We start from the raw sequence: 23,911 nt of genomic DNA, 5'->3' as shown, positions 1-23,911 counted from the left end.
ACGAGACGAGGTCTTGTAATGCGACGTTGCGATGTTGGGTTGATTGCGTGAAAAAAAGTAATTCTTGGAGGAGGAATTGCGGGCGGGGCGGGGTTGAAATAAATAAATAAATAATAAGTAGGTTAACATATTGACTAGACAAACGGCAAACTTACAAATTATTTTTCTATAATCTCCCTGCATCTGAAATCTCTGCTTCACACATTGTTGAAATCATATGCTGGAAAGGCACGGCGCCAGGATTCCAGTTGTGGATGGGCCAGACCAATTGTGGGTGGTCCTTAAATTAAAAACGTTATCAAATCCTTGTTTAACCTAATACAAATGACTGACTAATATACTATAAGCTATGCATAATAGCTTGATGCTCTTTAAATATTTTGTTGCATTGTAAAAAGTTTCGGTGCATAGGACGGTCCTATCTGCGAGCTCTCCTTAGGCCTTTTTACACTGCCAAGCTGGTTCGGTCGCGGCTTGGCACAAAGGAACGTTCCTCTGCGTCTTTCTCGTAGATCGCACCATCTTTCAATGTCTTTGTTAAATGCGACTTCATCACCTTCTCTCCAATGATGGTCAGCAGCTTGCGGGTTTCACCGTCTCTCCAGTTAGAACTGCTCATGTTGATATCGCTCAGTTATTGTCTCTGTTGTAGAGACAACGCAGCAACACCTTTACCCAAGCCCTTTAACGCAAATCGGATCAAGCATCCATATCAACAAAGATTGCTGCAATGCAAAAATAAAGCATTTCCGAACGTGCAACACAAAATCGGGATGAGATTACAGCTCATCTGCGCATCTCTACTAACTAGACTTCACTGCACTACGCAGTAATGCTTGTAAAACAGTCATTTATAAATAAACTCTTTGCAAACTAAGTTGTTGGTGCTTTGTTTTATGTGTAGGGACCCTAGTCATGCTACTGCAGAGGTTTGGTGCTATTTTTAGCAATATTAGTAGTTCAAAAATGCAGATTTGGAAGCGAAACTCACTCCCCCAAGGCAATAACATGGAAGCCAAACATTGCGCCAATCTCTGATACTCGATTTTCAATTTTTATTCAGCATGTCTCTCCCGAAAAAAAACGTAACTGAGAACTTCAAAAAGAAAATGTTCCAGTCTAAAAAATATATACAGATATGTATCCAGCTGTTCTGCCCTTTCTATAAAACATTATATAAAAAAATATAGACATGATAAACTCGATTATGTTAATTTTGTGATCGTTTGACGCTCAAATCGAAATCACGATCAAAATTCGATTAATCGCCCAGCCTACCTTAGGCCCCAGTCTTGTAACCGAAAGGTTGCTAGATCGATCCCCAGCTCCTCCTAGCTAAGTGTTGATGTGTCCCTGAGCAAGACCCTTAACCCTAACTGCTCCTGACGAGCTGGCTGTCGCCTTGCATGGTTGACTGCCGTCGGTGTGTCAAAGTTTGTATCAACCGTAATTGTAATTGTCTGGTGCGTTTCGGCCGACTGCCTAGACGGAGCCGGCAAAAACCTATGCGGTTTCGTGTAAGGATTCGTGTGGACGCTGGGGTTGCACAAGACGAGCATGAAAGCCGCCCTCATCATTAGGCCTATTTGATTAAAAGAAAAGTTCTGCAGTTGGTCTTTGCACTGTTTTATTGTTGATGCGTCTTTTCATAAAAAAAAAATATATACAAACCTAATAGATAGGCTACCTAATAAACCGTTGGAACACATAAGACCGGTAACCATATCAACGCCGGTAAACAAACCCTGCGAGAGCTCCCCGCGCTACGGCCATCCGGAGGCGCACAGAGCTTTTGGCAGTGATATTATATATACTGTAAAATATATTATACTATTATGTATAGAACGTTATAAGACGCCGTCACCGAGAATTGGCTCGCTGCCAGACGCTGTCAACGAGTGTGAGAGGAGAATTGACGGAGAAGATAGCGGTTGACCTAGTTTCAAAGTTAATACCGTTTATACCGGTGTTGACACGGGTGTATTACTCGGTGTGAAAATGTCCACACCGCGGCAACCCTAGCGGACGCCTGAAACTCAAACGATGACGTCATTAGCCCCCCACCAGCTGGGGGACATCAGAGTTGCATTGAATTTTTTATTTATTATTTTATTTGTTTTCTTTTTGTAGCATTAAATAAAGCCCCTTGATAAATTAAATTACTAACTGTGCATTAAAAAGTATTTATACTCAATTTAAAAGGTTGAATCTCCTCATGACTGAATGTTTGTATACAGCGCGCAGGCTGTATGCGCGCTGGTTTGATGCGCTCAACTTTTTTCTGTGGAAAACCAGCGCCTTGAATATTTACTACAGCGTTTCTACAGCTCAACACGGTTTCGCAATAATTCCGTCTTGACAGAGATATTCCTTAACCGCATAAAACTAAACCGGATCTTTTTCGCCCGTTTCGGCTCCATGTGGACAGGGCCTTAATGTGTGGGGCCTTAAGGTGGTGAGGGGACTACCACACCTGGTGGCATTATATGAGCCCTTCAATATTTAGGTAGTAAGGGAGCTACCATAATATTAAGGTGTGGATGGGAATACCTTTAGGTTTGGGTGACGAGGGGCCGCCCCAGAAAAGCCGTCTCACAGTGTTGACCCGGCTACCCTTCTCAATACTCTTCTTCTCCTCAAACTTGTAGAAGGAGAGACTTCCTCCATCGCTGCTCTGGCTAGAAGTGAGAAACAATGACAACTTTAGGGCTGAGCATTAATTAACTGATTCAAATAGAGCCAAATGTAATCAATGCAACATCCAGCACTCGAGTTCAGGGGGGATGGCATCCCCCTTTGGAATTAAAATGATCAAAATCATCCCCCTTCCCAATGTGGAAATATTACCGCTATTTCATTATAGCGGTTTCCTTTTTATAATTCGGCGCAACGCTATTTTCCCCAGGGACAGATTTGATAGCGATACTGCATTCTCGGGCAGTATGCTATTGCGCAAGAATGCAGGCGTACTTGCGCAATAGTGCCTTCACAAGCTCTCATTCCACACCGTACAAGACAGGCTGTCTCAGCATCTCAGACATCGCTTCCGCAGGCAACTCTGTCCCCTTTCCTCCTTTCATTCCAACCCGTGAGCAACGCTAGTCTCCCTTCTCTGCCGAATGCATTTTTGAAAAAAAAGAATAAGAATCAGTTTTTAAAATCCTTAAATGTGATGCATATCTCCGAATTGTGTGATGCGTCCAATCAGCTGCGTTTTTGGGGATAAAATAAGAGCGATGACATGACAGTAGTCATCGCTCTTATTTTATCCCCAAAAACATATAATAATAATAATAATAATCACACCGTTGGTCTCCCACCATATGCGCTGTCATCAGCACAAATGATCTGTCCCTAAAAGTAAAAATCTACCATCCCCCCTGGCTTTTTTTTTTTTTTATCATAATCATCAATCTAAGAATTCCCTCAAGCATCCTCCAAACTCATGTTGGGCAAAGGTGATAAGTTAAAGATCCCATGCCATTCTATTTATGGATGCTTTAATATAGGTATTAGTGGGCCACAAACACAGTATTCAAAGACGTCCCCGAAATTCAGCCGTGGTGCAGTTACAGTCACTCCGAAACAGTCGCACATTGAGCTTCCCCCAAACGCGCTGTTTCGGTGGGCGTGTCAAGGCAGGTCAAGGAGGGGGTGGGGGTGTGGCCCTGAGCAGCTTGTAGCCACAGTACCATGCGCTCTATATACGGTGGGCGTGTCAAGGCAGGTCAAGGAGGGGGGTGGGGGTGTGGCCCTAAGCAGCTTGTAGCCGCTGACAGTACCATGCGCTCTGTTTACGGTGGATGTATCGCAATGGCTCGTAGAAACCCATATTATACATAGATATCTATATCATACAATATATAATATATATTATCACGGCCAAAAGCTGTGTGAGCCTCCAGACGATAGGTTATTATCAATCTCAAACGACCGCGTCTACTTCAGATTGATGTGGAAGTGGAAGAACCATAGACGTCGGAGAACCCGATTAATAGTGATTCATTATATCGTCTGGACGCGCACACAGCTTTTGGCCGTGATAATATGTATTATTTGATATAGATATCTATGCATTATATGATATTATTTAGATATAGAGCTCCAGGACTGTAACGCAAGTGTTGTACACTTCCTTGTTATTTGGATAACCGTTCTGCTGTTGGTGTGATGGCGCATAACACGTCGGACTCTCGTCTCTGGTATTTCTACAACGAGACTCGTAGTGGGGGTTATCTCAGCCATGGTTGAGAAAGAATTGGGGGAAAGGAACTTTGGCTTTGACTCCCTGAAGTAGGCTACATGAACCACGACATGGAGGAGAAAGGGATTGTTGGCCGCGAATGTATCCCGCTTGAGCCCTGCTTCCCGCCGCCTCGGCAGCGGTCAGCGCTAATCACCGCCTCCTGAAGCCGAGGCGGTGGTCCATCGGCAGCGAGGCTCCGGCGGGAGACGACCGCGGTCAACAATCCCTTTCTCCTCCATGTCGTGGTTCATGACTTCAGGGAGTCAAAGCCAAAGTTCCTTTCCCCCCAATTCATTCTCAACCATGGCTGAGATAACCCCCACTACGAGTCTAGTTGGAGAAATACCAGAGACGAGAGTCCGACGTGTGTACAACACTTGCGTTACAGTCCTGGAGCTCTATATCTAAATAATATCATATAATACATAGATATCTATATCAAATAATACATATTATCACGGCCAAAAGCTGTGTGCACGTCCAGACGATATAATGAATCACAAAGGACTTCGTCGGGTTCTCCGACGTCTCTGGTTCTTCCACTTCCACATCAATCTGTAGTAGACAGTTCCGTGCGCTGCCTGCTGCCTGCTGCCGGCGCGAGGCACCGGCGGCCCGTTGCCGGGCGGTGGTGCTTCGCGGCGGTGGTGCCTCGCGGCAACCGGCGGCAGGCAGCATGTCGCAGTTCATGTAGTTCGATGTCGTTCTGCCATTGCATTCAAAATTCTGTAACTAGCCTGTTACTACGAACTAAGCAACTACCGTACACGTATTAGCATTTAGCACTAGCTCAATCACGACTCCTTCAGAATTATTGTGGGTGGTTACTAGGGATGTGAAGAATGTGTCGACTCAACGGTCGATTCTCGACTCGTGCTCTAAACGACTCTAAAAATAGAAATCGATTAATCGTTTTTTTTTTTTTTACTTTTTTACCCATTTCTGCAAAATAACCAATTACAAATGATCAAAATACAATAAATCCTTCTCTTTTTTTTCAAATGGGAGACGTAGCTGTGTTGTTTTTCTAACGGTCACTTCTGTTCTGCTACACCGCTACGTCTCCCAAGAGCGATCTCTTCCTTTGTCCTTTCATGACAATGGCATCTTCACTTAAAAGTCCGGTGTGGGATAGTTTCATGAAGATTGATGACAGAACAGTTCAGTGTAAATTATGCCTCATTTTGCGTACCATTCGTCCACAACCGTGATGTTGAATCACCTGGCAAGGAGGCATCCCAATCCTTCCAGCCAGCAAGGCAGCATCGCAAACTTTACGGTGAGATCCTGTGATAGCCGCCGGGCTGAAAGAATCAGCGGGTTGCTAGCTAAGATGATAGCCGGAGATATGCTGCCCATGAGCGTAGTAGAGGGGACTGGGTTACGCAATCTGATTTCATTTCTCGAGCCAACCTACACAGTGCCATGTCGCCAAACGATGACTGTGAGGCTGGAGAAAATGTACCGCGAAGCAGCCTCCCTCCGCGAGATCCTGTCCTCAGCTGACAAAGTTGCTATCACCACTGGACAGCTTTGACGACTGAGTCGTACGTGAATTTTCGTTTACAAATATTTATTTAAAAACGAAAATATCTGTTTTAGTGGGTGTAGCCTCTGTTAAATTAAATGGTTTTATGTCCGACTTAAACAATTTCGTTGCAAAGAGGAGGCGCGCATCATCAACTGCCGTTCCTAATTAAAACAACGCCGACACATTTTGCCTATTGGGAATTTACAGGTTCACAATCCTGCTCTTTGATATTTTGTTTATCATCATTTTTATATCAACTTAACTTCATAAAAAAAATGCATTATTGGTGTGCTCCTGATAGCAACCTTTGAAATAGGACGGGTGGGCCAACTGGGCCGCTGTCTTAAAGGAATGCGCAGATCCTTTGAGCTCTGCAACTGCTGCAGCCGCGGGCCGAAAAAAAGAGAAGAAATCGATCGATTTTTCGATTTATGCCTCCTACACGTCGACTCACAGAAAACGAGTCGTTTAACATCCCTAGTGGTTACGAACCAACCAAGTGGGCAGGGCCATGAATAATAATTTGACAACGCTACGTCACAGTGTCACCTTATCCAGATCGGCTCATTTCTTCTGCCTTTTCCCTTTCATTGCCTATTGCATTCAGCAGACAAACTGCATAGATTTCAAACTTACCACAGCTCACAAACTTATTCAGACCTATGTTATTTAACAAACAATAGGAAAAATGTGATTTTAATGGCATGGGCTCTTTAAGATACCAGTTTCATACAAATTGAGCTCCAATCTGCCTCTAACTAGAACGTGTTGACGAGATCAAAAGGCCCCTATACACAATTATTACAAAAACAATTCTTGCATGGAACTCACCTAGTTTCTTGTCTTTTCGTTTCCTCTTGACGGTTTCTCTCTCTCCAGCACTTGGAACAACAGCCTTGCCACGCAGGGTTTCCGTAGTAGCCGCAGGAGTTCGTACATAAGAGCTCTGCTTGGGACACTCGGATCCCCCTCTGCTTGTCGGTCCACATCGTCAGAGGTTCAAACACCACCGGTTACAAACTGAACTGTAATGAGATGTGACCGAATAACCCAAATCAGGTTTATCAAAACAGAAAGGTCATGAAAGATTAAATTATTTTAAGGGTTTGGACAACAAACCGGTTTATAGTACAATAGATCATGTGATAATGACTTGGCGCGTCACAGGATCAGCTGAAGAGTATCCTAGCTAGTTGGTACTGAAGGCTTGAAAGTCACAGTACTGACATGTCCAGTATTCAAATTAATAAACGATGTTTATACTGCTTTCAAAACGTATTAATATGGATGATGCTAGTTTTAGAGAAATCACCACTTCTAGCTACTGGCTGTAGAGTCGATTGAGAAATTCTGTATCCACCGAGCAGGCTAGGCTACATCGCACCGGTTGGCGATTAAAACCCATTCCCACCTATAAGTTAACTCGTGCTAAATATTAATCGAGCACATATAAAGCAACAACTGACCTTTCGTTTTGGGTGAAGTTTTCGCCAAAAAGTTGTAATTTCGCAAGAACCTACCACCATCAGCGGACCGTCAACTGATATCAGGTGTTGTGACGTCGCCGGTGAACCCGGAAACACTTAAGGAGCCAATGACAGACGCAACAAATACATCGATGTTTGTCCCGTTTTCTTTAAAATGTGACGTATTTAAAGTGAATTTAGCATTGGCCTTATGGTACACTGCTAGTACAACATGTACGCAACGACAACGAGACATTCAATTAAAAAGAAAAACTGAACAAAATAGGCTCCTCCCATTCATCGGGTCTCGTTGCTAGGCAACGGGTCGCTATAGAACCTCATTCGTGTCCGCAACGTACGGGGAATTGCATACGTTTGATATAAAAAGAAACCACGAATTGAAAGTAATGGAAAAGCAGGATTGCTGATAAGTCAAAAATAAGGTAACGTTAGAAGGCCTACTCTGAATGTCTATAGTTGGATATTCTTGGAGAAGGTATTAAGGACGATGTCCTACAGGGGACCTAAAGAGCACGGCCCCTTAGCGTCTGAAGGGCGAGACTACAACGATGGAGGGCGAGATTATGATGAGGGCCTGAGGAGTAGGGAGGAAGAGGAGCCTGTTGATGAACCGGAGAAGGATAAAGCAAAGACCTCCAAAGTCTACACGGCAGCTGATACTCTTTTAGCGACGGAGGAATCTTCAATGGGAACACATGCCCTGGTAATTGATTATACATTTGTTTTCTATCGTGATAATAAATAAAGCCTTACATATAATTTATAAACGTTAGATATTTATAATATATAAATTGGTCCAAGATAAAAATTAACCCAAAATAACAAACTTTAAATTGAGAGGTTGGCTTTTTAATGACCAGCATCACCTTTGTCCTGATTTAGAGCCCCGATTGGTCCTTTGGGATCAATTATACTCTTCCTGTCTTCAATTTGCAAGACCGAGATCAGCTCGTGATTCTGTACGCTGGTGCGCATGTTGGCGTCATTTACAACCACACCTCCACCTCCCAGCACCTCCTTCAGGTAAACACATCACATTCATTCAATGGCCGTTTGTGTGTGTGTGTGTGTGTGTGTGTGTGTGTGTGTGTGTGTGTGTGTGTGTGTGTGTGTGTGTGTGTGTGTGTGTGTGTGTGTGTGTGTGTGCGTGTGTGTGTTGTGAACTTGTGGCGACCCGGCCCCAGGAATGTCTCTCTCCCGTAGAAAACACCACACGCCAAGACCCGTTCAAAGCCCGGTAGGGAGTTTATTCATTAATTAACGGAAAAAACCTGCGGGGTCTGTGCCCAACGCGGGAAAACCAAAATTCATGCAAGTGACTCCGTGAGCCACGGTGATGTCCAGGGAATTGTCCCTGGGGAGGGAGGTAACTGCGCCCAACACGAGGATGGGCGCTAGGGATGGGCATAATTAATCGATGCTCGATAATCGATCGTTAAGAAATACGTCGATCAATTTATATTGTTATCGATCAAAAGGACGTTGTGTTGCATACTGTGAGTCTTGAAGCATTTAATTGAATATCACTATGTGGGAGAAATACCACCCTGCCGACTGGTGGAAAGTGAATGGAAGAAGGTTCCTGTCAAAGTTAGCGCGACAATACCTCTGCATCCCCGCAACTTCGGTCCCGTCAGAGCGGGTGTTTTCCGCTGCTGGACTGACAGTTACAAGGCTGTGTTTGCGTCTGACCCGCGAGCATGTTAACATGCTTATATTCCTAAACAAAAATATGTAGGCTGGAGTTATGCTATGGACAGTAGGGACAGTCACCACCGTATGTGAGTCGCTCTTTTTTTTCTTAATGTGTTGTCTCTCGCTCCGCTTTTCTTTCGGCTTGGTACCTCCTGGAGTCGTTACATTTTCCCAAAACTGTGATATTTTAGCAACAAGTTCAGCCTTATATATGTTCAATAAGGTAATGCTTTTAGATAAGACTAGTTCATGCAATTGTTGGTAAATGGGTGGCTCATCTTTTTGTTGCGAGCCTTTTCCGCACGCCGGCTGCAGCCTATAGGCATTATATGTCGGCCTTTTTTCCCCCGTTTTAAACAGTTATACCGTTTAATGCCCACTTTTAGCCTACTGCCTTTGTTTGATTATTGTTGTCCGATAAGTTGGCTACTTATTGTAATTGGAATAGGCTACAGATTTAGTCTTGTTGAATCGTTTCCAAACCTTTAAGAGCGCCTGTAGGCGCATTGTTCGGACTTTACGAGCACCGCATAGGCCTATAACCTATAATGCATGTATTTATTATTTTAAAACTGTTAAACAGTTGTAGGTCTTCAAGTTAACTGTATTGTATTAATGTTGGCCCATACATTATTGTTGGAATAAAGATTTCATTGATAAAAACATGCTGCATTTTCTACCAACGGGAATTTCAATATAGCCTAGAAAAAAGTTAATGATTAATCGATAATTGATCGATAACTCTAGCGATGCTCGATCAAGGAAATTTCTTCAAATGCCCATCCCTAATGGGCGCAGAAACAAAGCGCTTCTTGAGGTCCCGAAATGAGGTCTCAGCCTCCGGAGTCTAAGAGATAGAGCTCTTGGTAGAGGTCAGGGCTATGAGAGGTGCCGCGACTTGACTGTAGCCTCGTATGAACCGTCGATAAAAATAAGCGAATCCCAAGAACTGCTGCAGTCTCTTGCGGGTTGAGGGAGAGGGCCACTCGGCCACCGCAGAGACCTTGGAGGGATCCATCTTTATCTGGCCCTGACCGATTATGTAGCCCAGGAAGGAGACGGATGGCACGTGGAAGTCGCAATTCTCCGCCTTGACATAAAGACGATTCTCCAGCAATCACTGTAGAACCTGCCGGACGTGAACCCGGTTCTCCTCCACGGTTCTCGAGAAGATAAGGATGTCGTCGATGTAAACAAACACGGAGCGGTTCAACATGTCCCGGAGGACATCGTTGACCAGGGACTGGAAGACAGCGGGGGCGTCGATGAGTCCGAAGGGTATAACCAGGTACTCAAAGTGGCCCAAAGGTGTGTTGAACGCGGTCTTCCACTCGTCTCCCTCCCGGATGCGGACCAAGTGGTATGCGTTACAGCGATCAAGCTTGGTGAAGACCACGGCTCCGTGGAGGGGAACGAAGGCGGAACTAATAAGGGGCAAGGGATAATTGTTCTTCACAGTGATATTGTTCAATCCACAGTAGTCGATGCAGGGACGAAGCGAGCAATCGTTCTTCCCCACAAAGAAGAACCCCGCTCCAACCGGTGAAGAGGATGGGCGGATGATCCCAGCGGTGAGGGATTCCCCGATGTACTCCTCCAGGACATTACACGACCTGTTCCCCAATCGATCTGGGGGTTGTGTGTCTTAAGCAAGGGGTAACCCAAAACGACCGGGGAGAAGGAGAGAATGAGCGTAAACCTCTCTCTCTGCGGCGTTCGCGCAAACGATTGTCCAATCGAATGGAGAGAGCGATCAACTCCTCCAGATCTGCGGATTCCTCCCGAGAAGTCAGCTGGTCCTTGATGTCATCGGAGAGCGCACTTAGAAAACTCCCCTGCAGGGCTTCCTCGTTCCAGCCGCTCAGTCGCGAGGATGCAGAACTCAACCGCGAAGGAGGCAACGCTGCGGGATCCCTGGCGAAGACGCAGAAGACACTGAGAGGCCTCCTTTCCCCGGACCGGGTGATCGAAAACCCTCCGCATTTCTTTGATGAAGGCGAAATAGTCAAAACTCACGGCGGAACTACGTTCCCACACGGCCGCCGCCCAGGCGAGCGCCTCACCTCGCAAAGAGCCGATCAGGTAGGCGATCCGTGACTTATCGGTGGGGTAGGTCTGGGGCTGTAGTTCGACAACCAAGGAGCACTGAAGGAGGAAGGACAGACAGGATCCCAGGTCTCCTTCGTAGCGTTCTGGAGCTGGAATGAACGGCTCCCGGGAAGAAGCCGCTGGACCAGGAACTGAGAATGATGGTTCCGGAGAGACGGGGCGCTGGGAGTGTTCAACTCGCGGAGGTTGGAAGTGATCTCCTGCAGGATCTGGTCATGCTGACCCAGGAGAATCCCTTGACGGGAGATCATCTGGCGGAATGCCTCTGTGTCCGCTGGGTCCATGTTGGCCAGTTCGCACTGTTATGGAACAGAACGTGGGGACCCAAGTGCTGGACACAGGAAGGCAGAGACGGGGTAAAGGGAACGGGATTTATTGGTAGGCAGGCGGGTAGTCAGACAGGCAGGGGTCCGGTAACGGGCAGGCAGTCAGACAGTCAGGGGCTCGACGCCAGGCGGGTATTCAGGCAGGCAGGGGTTCGGTGGCATGGGGAGAACTAGAGAGGAGGAGAGATTGTTACCAAGGGGTCAGGCTAGAGAAAGATATTCAAGAATGCGTGTAGGACCGATACTAACTAGGTAGACGTAACGACGAACTGGCGCCGGCTGGTAGGAAATCCCCGGCTGAAGTAGGGAATGGTGATTGGTGATTGTAGACTCTCGTGTCAGGAGAAGGACCACTGACGTCAAGTAGCCACTAGATAGAGGTAGTGGACCGCGTAGCAGGACGCGGCGTGACAGTATTTGTGTGTCGGTGTATGTCTCTAGGGTCATGGAGGTCCCATCTCCTGTGTGTGTGTGTGTATTTGTGTGTCGTTTCGTGTCTCTAGGGTCATGGGGGAGCAAAGGTGTATGTGTGTGTGTGTGGTGTTTGTTTGTGTTTGTGTGTCGGTGTGTGCAGACCTGTCGACAGACATCAGTCTTAAGGGGGCATATGAATTGCATAGGGGGGCACAATTATTATTAGCCATTAGTACATATATTTTTAATAATCCTATACTCGTGCAGCACGTAATCATCACGTTAAACATATCCAACAGCAATATGACCAGGTAGCCTATAGCCTACAACTTCAGTCCTCATAATTTAAAGCAATACATTACATAGAAGCAATGTTATGAATATCCATAAAGCACTTGACTATACAACATATTAGATGTAACACCAGAAGCATCTCTCAAACATTGCATTTTAAAGCAGTCAAAAGAGGGATATGGATTGCCATTAGACACACACACACACACACACACACACACACACACACACACACACACACACACGCATCCACGCACATACACACTGTAGCCTACTTTGGAGTGGAGGCAGCGATGTACTCTCTCAAGTCCCTCCTGTCAGTACAGCGGGAGGCGGCGTTTCTCCGAGCTGACTCCCTCATCAAGGTATCCTCCCACTCAGACTTAAAGTTGTGCGTGAGGTCCTTTTCAAAAGCAAGCTGAATCAGCTGGGCCTTGCGTCTGTGTAGCATACTGCGCCGATGCTCTGAGAAGACGCTTTTGAATGTGGAAAATGAGTTTTCACACATTGTTGTTAGGTTAGGTTCAACTTAATTGTCCCCATGGGGAAATTTGTCTTGGGCACAGTGCATCGTTGCTTTTATAAAATACACAGAGAGTACAATAAAAAAATAAAATAAAAATAAAGACAGACAAACCAACATCTTAACATCAACAACATGGAGTTTGGTAGACTGTAGGTTAAATTGCGCCTTGCTTCATTGCATATACATCTACAGTATGGGGATAAAGGGCAAGTGTTATTATATTTTGTTTAGGGCTGAACGATTTTCAGAAATAATCGAATTGCGATTAATTTGACCAATATTGCGATTGTGATTTATTTATTAAGTTCCTTATGTTGTGTTTTATTCACCAAAAAAAGAAAAAATCATTCTTTAGTATGACCAACACAACATTGGAAGCAGTCAACATAAAATATGCTCTTTCCTTTAGGCCAGGCCAATGTGTTGAGATTCATTTATATTATAAACTTCTTTATTTAACTATCGAATTGTAAAATAAATAAATTAATGAAATAATTGTACTGATTTCCAGTCAGTAATGGTAACAAATCACTTTTCTTTTTTTTTCGCAGCCCTTTGCGATTTGCATACCGCGTTCTACTACATCGCGATTTCGATTTGAATTTGATTAATCGTTCAGCCCTAATTGTGTTGCATATTGCCCTATTGCACTATAACTAAAACTGAACTAAAACTAGATCTGCTAAAGTGCTTAGGGCTAAAGTGCTAAAGTGCTAACCTATTTATTGTACATTATTCTATTACACATTGTTCATAAGCTTAATGGAGGCTGGGACAAATGATAATTTAAGGGCGGTTGGATTTGCATAACGGCATGCAGATTCTTCTCCCTGATGGCAGGGTTTCATATTCAGGGAAAAGTGGGTGTTGCGAGTCGGAAGTTATTGTCTTCGCTTTTTTCCTAACTGCTTGTTCATAAGGCTCGTATTCTTTCCCCCCTTAGATTTTCATTGCTTTTTTGTGCATGCTGGCCAGTTTGCCTTTTAGCTTAATGGTTAGGTTGCTAAACCATGAGGTGATCCAATATCTTATGATGCTCTCTACAATGGTACGGTAGAAAATCATCATGATGTGGCTGCTCACGGCGTACAATCTTCGTAAAAAATATAGCCTCTGTTGCAGTCTATTGCACAGGTTGTCAATATGTGTCTTCCAGCAGAGAAGATTACCAATATGAACCCCTAAATACATGAGGATACCTGGGTGATTTCCTGATTTTTGATGACCACTGGCTCATGGTCAGTCACTGGCCTCGGGTCTACAACCATCTCCTGTGTTTTGGTCACATTTAGAATAAGGTGGTTGGTATCAAACCAGTTTATAAATAGGTCTATCTCATCCTGGTACACAGAGGGGTCCATATCCTTGTGTAGAAGGCTCAGGAGCACGGTATCATCCACAAATGTCACCATATAGTTGTTAGGGTCGACAGTCCTACAATCGTTGGTGTACAATGTAAACAGTGTTGGTGATGCAACGCAACCCTGTGGGACTCCTGTGTTGCAGTGTTTGGTGTCTGACAGTGTTCTGTTGGCCTTAACTTGCTGTGCTCTATTAGTTAAAAAAGAATAAAACCATTTGATGAAGGTGGTGTTTACACTCACGTCTTTAAAGGCCTTCTTGCAGGGTTTATTTCAGACGAATTAGTGCAATTTGCTTGTTGGTAATAAAGATTTAAACTGTTATTTATTGTATTTAATGTTGTTAGGTATCACAAAACGGAATGTAAAAAGAAAAAGAAGGTACCATTTAGCAGTTTGCTAGTGATTCTCATTTCCCCCAGAATGCATTGCATGACGTCACGTTGGGGAGACACGGACCAAAGCCCCATTGAGACCCTTGAGAGTAGAGACTAGTAAGGGAGTGTTCAGCAGATTTTACAGATACATAGATAAATACATAGATATTATATAGTTAGTATATGCTACACGTGAACCTCCTAAGATGGCGCAATTTGGTTGACATCTCAAACTCGATATTGTTTCATCGCAAAATATCCGCTAATAACAACAAATAAACCTTCGGTCTTGGGGGCTATTCTCCACTATTCATTTCGCCTTCGGCGAATAATTGTTGATTAATAGCCTAGACAGATATATAGATAGCCTAGTCAAGTCTTTATTAATACCAAACTACACATATCGTCGGGAATTCATTTAGGTGATTCGGCTTGCACAGTATAGCCTACAAGACCACACAGAACAAGGGAGACAACAAGTCTGACTGGACAGACACAAAATACATCCCACTAAAACTAGACACATCCATTGATAGATAGATAGCTAGACAGATAGATAGAAAGATAATTAAATATGTTCGATTATTTGCCTAACTGTGCGTTCACACCAAACGCGACGGGGCGACACGATCCCATACAAAGTGACCGTACGCGTATTGGGCAAATTTTTCGCGAGAGCAAACCGGCGACAAGTTTTGATTTGTCGCGCCACACTTTCGCCACAGGCAAGCGCGTTTGCGAGGATTTGTGGCGCGACAAATTCGATCGAGTTGAAATATTTCAACTTTGACGCGAATTTCGCATGATGACAGCCAATCAGCGTTCAACAGCGTGGCCACTGAGTCACAACTGTAACGTAACAGCCAATCAGCGTTCAACCGTCAAACTCAGTAGCAGTGCAGTCCGGGGTGAACTGCAGCATGGAGGAGAAAGTTAGTGAATGTTGCCGTTTGCGACTCCCGGAGCTCTATATATAATATAATAGTATATAATATAATATTTGTATATATAATATCACGGCCAACAGCTCTGTGCGCCTCCGGATGGCCGTAGCGCGGGGGGCTCTCATAGGGATTGGGCTTCTCAGGGTTTGTTTACCGGCGTTGCTATGTTTCCGGTCTTGTGTGTTCCAACGGTTTATTAGGTAGGCCAATCTAATAAATCTCTGTCTATTCAATACTTCATTCACTGCCTCTTCCGTGGTCATTACAATATTATGAATATACTGCGTCGGGTCCTCCGACGTCTCTCCCTCTTCCACAAAAGGTAAAGACATGCAATGGTGGTTATCTTGTTGTGGCGCGACAAATTTGACAAAACTTGCACAGCGACAGATTATGATGAGTGTCGCGACAAAACTTCGGTGACAACGCGAACGGGCAACAAATTTCGCGTTTGGTGTGAACGCACAGTAACACAAGAAAGACGTAATGTTGAGAAGTCATACTAAAAATGGATAGCAAGCGAAAGCTAAACCAGACTGTATCAATCACATACTTTGGGTCCATTCTAACTTATGGTAAGAGGCTTGTCTTTAAATCTTTGCATCGACTGAATGTTGATAATAAAAGGGATTGTTTTGCATAAGATGAGTGTGTGCGACTGTTCATGTGTCCTTTCCGGCTTCGGCATACTGCATAGTTATGAAGGCCTTGTGGTTAGTTGTGGTCTTAGTGAAGCTAGCATTATGTCTTCTATTTCTAGATCCTCTGACTTAGGTTACTGTTACTTACGACATAATCGCTGTCACTAGACATAAAGAAAACGTTGACTTTCACTCGGTGCTATTCACTGACAGTAAAAATAAATAAAAGTGTTGCTATTGTATGCACTGCTGTTCATTGACTAGCTCCAGCGCTTGTTGCTGCATTGCTAAATGATAGCAACTCTCCACTCGTTCTCCTCTGACCATGCATTTAATTGGCTTTGACCGCCATCACTTCTCGGCAATTCCTCATTCGCCCTCTCACGTCTGACAGGTTCGAAATTATACTGCTGTGGGCCATCATGCATGTTATTTGTGGTTCTTGCCACCTCTTAGACCCCATAGTTCTAGTATAGGCTGAGGCTACCTTCCACCACGTCTCCCCAATGTGGCGTCATCGCCGAATGGCGTTAGAAAACACCCGTTACTGCCAAAAAACCCAAAAAATGGACTTTAACACTATTTTGGAGACATTTTATAAATTATGCACATATTTTGAGTGCTTTATGTACCCATTGATCAAAACCTCGGGTTAACTTGCACGTAGGCCTTTAAGCTTCTCTAAAAGTATGTGAATTTGCGCTGTATTAAAAGCTGAGCTAAAATCAACAGATATGCCTTTGAGTTCTCAAGGTGCTTGGAAATAAAGTGCAAGATGGAAAGGATTGCATCATTAGTGCTGTGTTCCTGCTAATATGCAAAATGGTACATCTAACTTTTGCTCGACATCCTTCATGAGCAGTGACAGAACAGCTTTTTCAAAACATTTCATAACAATCAAGGTGAGAGCTAAAATAATTGTTAACTGTGGCACTGGGCTTTTTAGGCACTGGAGTTATAATTTACTTCTTCCACAGAGCTGTGTGCGTGTTCAATGTGTTCAAAAAAGCTGGCAGGCCATCAGGGCTGGCAGCCTTGCCCATACGTACTCTGCTAAAGAGACGGCGGACGATGGTCGGGTCGACTTCCAGGCAGCAGGTGTCATCAGTATCTGGCAGGAAAACCTGCCAGACACTGCAAAACCCTGTCACACTCCTGAGAGAAGTTTTGATGGTCGAATCTTAGGTAAAAGTCATTCAGCTTGTTTGATTTTTGTTGCTCATCCAGGGTGATGATTTGTTTCTTTGCAGTGTTCATATTAGTGACTGATTTCCTTGTGTCCCAAAGTTATTTTGTATTTGACATTCTGAGGTTATGTTCCATTGTTTGCCTCTGTTGTTCTCTTGCATTAGTGAGAAGTTGTTCTACAGTCCTGCTCTGTCTTTACTTCTGTCTTTACTGCTTTTTCCTATTTACATTATTTTATTTATTTTGTTACATAGGGTTTGTTATTGGGCCAGACTACAATGTTACAAATGAACAGGGACCAATCTGTGCACATGAAACAACCCTTTAATGTCTCAATTGCGTCGTCTGTCCACAAGTTAACCGTCTTAAACTTTATTTTTATTTATTTTGCATAGTAATGAGAACAAACATGTAACAGAAAAACTAACGAAAAGCACGGAAATAAAATTGGTAGAAAAAAGAAAAGGTCATAGTCACTTTGTTATCGAATGGGGCGGGGGGCTGCCAACCAGTGAAGGTGTTTCGATCCAGCCCTTAGTTTTTTACCATTTTTCCTTGTGTCCATGTTAAAAAATAGGACCTCTTGTTTGATCTGAATGAGTATCACGGGTACATTTCAATAAAAAGGTCTGAAGTAAAAGTCCATTGTCCAGCTGTAGACATAAATTCTCGATGCCCACCAGAAGGGGGCGCTATATTCCACAGGCATACAAAAGGGCAGCAGACCTTTGTTCTTATATGCATTAGACAGATTAATATACTTACATGCATATATATACATTCTCATGAATTCACACACATCCTACATGTACAACTTTACCTATACCAAACCTGTAACTTATCCAACCTACAATGATTTAACCCAGTTTTTTTTGTTGTTGTGGTTGGGAGCTATTGTATCAAAAAGAGTTGACAATTTTCTCCATTAATTTGTGAATTTGTCCATGCATAGGTTTAAGGAGAAAGTCAGCCTTTCCATGTGATAAATTTGTTCTACAATTCCAATCCATTCCCCTTTTGTCGGGGTGTTCTTTGTTTAGCCACCTTCTCGTAATGGCTTTTTTACTAGCTGCCAACATTATTTTATTCAAATACTTATCGCTAGAATTAATTGTGGACGAGATATTCCCAAAATATTATGCGAAAGTCATGCTCGGTCTCGAAGCCCATTATAACGTTAATTTTCGTACTATTTCCAACCAGTAGGGTTGGATAGTTGGGCAGTCCCAGAATATGTGGAAATGGTAGGGCTGGGTATTGCCCGGTACCTCACAATTCAATTCAATTAGATTCTTTAGGTCTTCATTCGATTCGATATCGAATCAATAATACGTGCAGATGACAAAAAATCTTAAATATTATTTAGAATTAACCATTACAAAATGAATTAACCATTTCATTGTACTTTAACTAGCAAAAAGGGAATACAACATTGTATATTATTGTTCCTGAGCTAAACTTGCAGCATAAAAGTAATAATCATAACATGGACAAATGTAAAAGGGCATGTACATCTAGGCATACTCGCTTCTAGATTACAATGACTGAGTATGCTTCTTTTTTTTTTATGGAAATAATCGATTTCAAAAAAGTTCTGAATCGAAATTGAATCGAGAACAAATAAATTGCAGTGGATTGATGAATCGATATTTTACCCATCCTAGGAAATGGTTCCCCTGGATGTTTCCACACTCCCTCCAGCAGTGCCCACACTCTGGCAAACCCCTCTTTAGTTGCTTTATTCTTGGAGTGATGAAAATCGAATCATATTTTTCCACACAAATTCCCTCCACTGGCCTGAGCTCGAAGTGCTCCGATGGGTTTCACAAATGTTCAGCCAATCCACTTCTGAAATAGTTATTTGAGATTCTTTCTCCCATTTTGATTTAATATAAAGTGTGGAAGTTCCGTTATTTGACTGTAAACATGGATAAATTCTAGCGATAAGTTTTCTGTTGAGTTTAGATTTATATGCATCAATCAAGATGGTAATTAGGTCTGTGTTGCAATCTTCTGTTGTTTTTATATTGCTGTTAAAGTGAGATCTAACTTGAAGATATCTGAAGAAGTCTCGCTTTTCTAGACTGTTACGATCACTAAGTTTTTGAAAGTCAACCAGTACACCACCAACCCGAAATGAGACAGTATGTTGTAATGCCTTTAAAATGACCCGTTTTTATGTCTCCCATCCATGTGGGCAGGTTTAAAATCTTTATCGTGTGCAACCCATCTTAGAATTTTGATATGATTTTCCAATTTTAATTTACGACACTCACCAAACTAGATGTTTAAGGGTGTTTTGGTCCAGCAATTTAGATTTTCTTTAACAGATGAGTATAAGTTTCTGTCTCCAAGTAATGTCTGGAGGGGAATATCCAATTGACTCAGATCTAAATTTTTCCATTTAGCGCTGTAACATGGGTTGCACCAATAAATTTAATATCTCAATCGAGCTGACTCGTAATAGTGCTCCATGTTCGGCAGAGATAGTTCCCCCTTTCCTTCGGTTAATTGCAAAGTATTATATCTAACTCTAGGTTTTAGGCCTTTCCAAATAAATGCAAAAAAACATTCTTCTCCACGCTATAAATTCTTTTGAAGGTACTTCTACAGGTATTGATTGAAAGAAAAACAGTAATCGTGGTAAGATGTTCATTTTGATTATGTCTATTCGATTATGCAAGTCCAGTGGTAATAAAGTCCATCTATTCAAATCTGCCTTTATTTCTTTGTTAAGTGGTAAATAGTTTATAGCGTATATTTTGGATAAATCTTTTGGGACGTTGATCCCAAGATATGTTATAACATCATTGTCCAAATTAAAGATAGACGGGTTAAGTAATTGAGCTGTGGGTGTATAATTGTATGACATTATTTGTGTTTTGTTTATTAGTGGAGCAGATTAATGGCATATTTCAAGAGAATCGTTCAAATTGGTATACAAGCATGAAATTTGGCACAGATACTCTCTTTGGCACAGATACTAAGGCAGTTTCTCAATTCCTAGTACGTGTACTACGTACTCGCGGACTTGGAAGTTCGTACTTGGCAAGTCCGGACTTCAAGTAAACACTTCCGAGGACGGGAGTACGCACCTGCAATTGGAACAGCAGCGGACTCGATGACTTCACCAGCTCAGCTCGTCTGTTAACTGTGCTACGGCCTCATGTAGGCATATAACTACTGAACAATATAAACAAATTATGTAAAACAAAACACCAGCTTCTTTAGTTTTAAAATAGTATGTTAATATTTTGAATGAATATAAATGAAAAGTTATGCGTATTCACACGGAAAGCCAGCTGTACCCTACATATAAACAATCAGTGGCTTGAAAAAGATTGTATGAGATTGCCGTTTCTCAATTTTCATATATAGCCTATTATTATATTATTAGAGAGTAGGCTATTGATATAAGAATTACGAACGACACACACACACGCACACACATTGGGCTACGACTGATGACGCGTCACAAGGACGCAAGCACACAAGTACAGAAAAGAACGCAAATTGAGAAACGGCTTAACTTTTGGGAAAAAGGCATTGGCCACCAAAGAAATCAACATGGCGACCATTTTCAAGATGGCCACCATTTCTGTCAGAGGTCAATGTAAAGTGTTAAGGAATAGGTGAGTCAATCTATGAAAAAAAAGGGCTTAACCCCCACAAAATGTATACAAAAGGTTTTTCAATGGATTCTAGTAGTATTTGGTGTGCTGAATAATATACTAAAAGTATACCAAAATATACCTCCCAGAAAGCCCTCATTTGATGTGATGGCGGCCGAAATGGCGGCGGGGAGCTTGAAATGGCTATGTATCTCAAATTAAAAAGATTATTTGTATGATTTTTAACTTGATTCTGGTACCTGCAAATATGCTTATGAACATACTAACAATCTAGGAAAATATACCTCCCAGAAAGGCTTAATTTTCATAATGGCGTCCAAAATGGCGGCCGGGAGCTTAGAATGGCTATATCTCAAATGGAAAATGTTACAAAAGAATGTTCCAACTGATTCTTGTACCTCTATACACAGGGACGAGGAAGTCAGTCCGAGTGGGGGGTGCTGAGAGAGAGTCTATATAATGACGTCGTAAAAAATGCTGCGCAACATCCAATGTTTACAGAGACAAGATGACGGATGACGTCACATTCAGGGCTCCGCTCTGATAAACACTCTTCTGGTGTGTAAAAATACTAACTCTGCCAACTAGCCACTGTTATTCACAAACGTTAGCAAGTAAACAATGTGGAAATTAGAGTCAACTCGGCTGATACCGTGCTGAATTTCACACACTAACAACATGCCGACAAGCTGTTGCGGTCCGGGATCATACACAGCGTTATAACAAGGATTCAGGAGGTTATTTCTAAAGGTTTACAAAGGAAAGTGACATTAAATGAAAGCCTTCATTTTCATCCAGAGTTACGAGTTGTCTGATATGAGGAAAGTGACGATTTCTCCGTCAAGTGAACCGTCCGTCTTTGCTCCTTATTTTGCCAACCGGTTTACGTGCGGGATTCCAGAATCAACACAACATAACATTCAACGTGTCCATTAATATGGCCAGCAACATTTTAAACCAGTTTTAGAATGTTTTGCACTACTGCCTGATGAATAGGGGAGCATGGGAGCAACAACACAAAGTTACTTCGCGCCCAGAAGCAACAATCCGATGCTCAATGTAGTGAGACAGATGAAGGCCAAACAAAGTGTGGAAGAACAATGATGCAGAAAAGTTTAGATGATCAGGTTTGCTTCCTTTGTGAAAACATATCTCCTGAATCTGACCTACGTCTGACCTGAATGACAGTCTACATGATTGTGCCCAAACACTGAATGATGGTAAATTATTGGCTCAACTAAGTGGTGCTATTGCCATTGCACAGGAGTTGAAATACCATCATTTGTGTCTCATTCATCTTTACAACTGAGAGAAACTCCACCTCAGAAGGATTGAGAAAGAGTCACAGACTGAAACGGTTCAACCAGCCATTTTTCCTATGGCTCTTTCTGAACTGGTCACCTATATTGTTGAAACCAGTCTCAATTCTGTTGGTCCTTCCGCCTTCCGTCTCGCAGATATGGGCAACTTGTACCAGCAGCGTCTAGATCAACTGGGTGTACATTCCCCTACAGTTAACTCTACTAGACTAAAGGAAAAGCTGTTGGCTGAGATCCCTGAACTCACGGCTCACAAACAGGGCAGAGATGTGCTCCTGGCTTTCCAGAAAGATGTTGGCTTGGCTCTCTCTCAAGCATCTGAAGACTCAGAGGCACTTATCATGGCCAAGGCTGCAAAAATCCTGAGAAGGCATATTCTGGATCATCAGTCCAGATTTGATGAAACATTCCATGAGGGATGTATCAAAGAGGCCATCCCCCATCTCTCCTGCAATCTGTTGGTATGGTAGAACATGGAGCCGACATAAATTCGCATCTGAGATTTGGCACTTCACAGACTGCAGAGGCTATTGTGCAACTGTTGCAGTACAACTGCTTCTCCTGGTACAAAGAGGGAGCAGCTGTCCACAGACATTCCAAAGATAGAGAAACTCCATTCCCAGTTTATATTGGTGTGTCTGTGTTCGCCAAAACCAGGAAGAGAAGCCTGGTGGAAATGCTGCATGAACATGGTATGAGTATCTCATATGACCGGGTGCTGGAGATATCAGCTCAACTGGGAGATGCCACAGTAAGCAAGTTTGTTGAGGAGGGTGTGGTCTGTCCACCGGTGCTACGGAAAGGGCTGTTCACCACTTCTGTCATGGACAACATTGACCACAATCCTTCTGCAACAACCGCTACAACATCATTCCTTGGCACCAGTGTCTCTGTATTTCAGCATCCGACAAAGGAAAGTAGTGATGAGGAGCGTCGGCAGCTTAGGTTTGGTCCAGAAAGAGTCAAGTGTGTTCCAGAACTTCCTGACTCTTTCACCAACATCCACCCTGCTTTCTTCAAGAGAAAGAATCCTTTCCCACCAAATACCCTAATGCCAAACCCTGACACCAATGTTTTCAGGCCACAACTCGCCCTTGAGTATGAGTGGCTAGAGAAAGTAACAGTGGTGGAAGAAATCGATAATGCAGTGAACCTTACATGGTCAGCAAATCATGCTTCATTAAAGAGGAGCCCAGAATTTAATGTAAGCATCACATCACTGTTGCCACTCCTCAGAGACCAAGCCCACTCTGTTGCTCCGTCAAGCACGTGATGGAGAAAATGCAGGATATAGTGGCATACCTTAACCCAGGTCAAGTACCCGTCATCACAGCTGACCAGCCAATATATGCTCTTGCAAAGCAAGTGCAGTGGCACTGGCCAGAGCAATATGGAGAAGACAAGTATCTGGTCATGTTTGGGGGTCTCCATATTGAAATGGCAGCACTCAAGTCCATTGGCACTCTTCTTCAGGGTAGTGGATGGACAGGTGCCTTAGTTGAAGCTGGAGTGGTTTCGTCTGGCACTGCAGAGTCAATTCTGTCAGTTGCCAGTGTTACCAGAACACGTCAAATGCATCAGGTAACATGTAGCATGTAGTCTCTACAAGCTCTTGAAAGCAGCATACACTGATCACTGCCAAGACAGGGCAGATAACAGTGAAGAAGGTTAGGCTATGAACAGTGGTGTGAAAGACGCAAAGAAGAAAGTCCACAGTTTCAATGCTGGCACTTGATTCTTTCCATGGAACTGGTGATCTTCTTGCTCATTAGGTCATTCCGTGAGGCTAATTTTAGTCTTCACTGTGAGGTACTGAGTGAG

General features: G+C 43.2%; 2 protein-coding genes across 4 annotated transcripts in view; one reads left to right on the top strand and one right to left on the bottom strand.

Annotated features, from left to right (window-relative positions):
- Positions 1-7,494, bottom strand: part of LOC115548471 (rab5 GDP/GTP exchange factor) — a 29,231-nt gene extending 21,737 nt beyond the window's left edge. For 2 of the 3 annotated variants that reach the window (XM_030363124.1, XM_030363126.1), the window contains exons 1-3: positions 7,244-7,494; positions 6,609-6,802; positions 2,551-2,678 (exon numbers count right to left, since the gene is read on the bottom strand). In XM_030363124.1, coding sequence (XP_030218984.1) covers positions 2,551-2,678; positions 6,609-6,766 — 286 coding nt within the window. In that variant the 5' untranslated portion in view covers positions 6,767-6,802; positions 7,244-7,494. The remainder of the gene's footprint in view (positions 1-2,550; positions 2,679-6,608; positions 6,803-7,243) is intronic. The other variant, XM_030363125.1, reaches the window with a different exon arrangement.
- Positions 7,495-7,554: 60 nt separating this feature from the next.
- The window catches only part of cfap251 (cilia and flagella associated protein 251), a 106,942-nt gene continuing 90,585 nt past the window's right edge, over positions 7,555-23,911 (top strand). The window contains exons 1-2 of the mRNA XM_030363123.1: positions 7,555-7,967; positions 8,147-8,287. Coding sequence (XP_030218983.1) covers positions 7,752-7,967; positions 8,147-8,287 — 357 coding nt within the window. The 5' untranslated portion in view covers positions 7,555-7,751. The remainder of the gene's footprint in view (positions 7,968-8,146; positions 8,288-23,911) is intronic.

The sequence above is a fragment of the Gadus morhua genome, chromosome 8 (assembly GCF_902167405.1).
Source record: "Gadus morhua chromosome 8, gadMor3.0, whole genome shotgun sequence".
Lineage (NCBI taxonomy): Eukaryota > Metazoa > Chordata > Actinopteri > Gadiformes > Gadidae > Gadus > Gadus morhua.
Note: the sequence above shows the minus strand (reverse complement) of the source record. Positions and strands in the feature narration are given on the sequence as shown.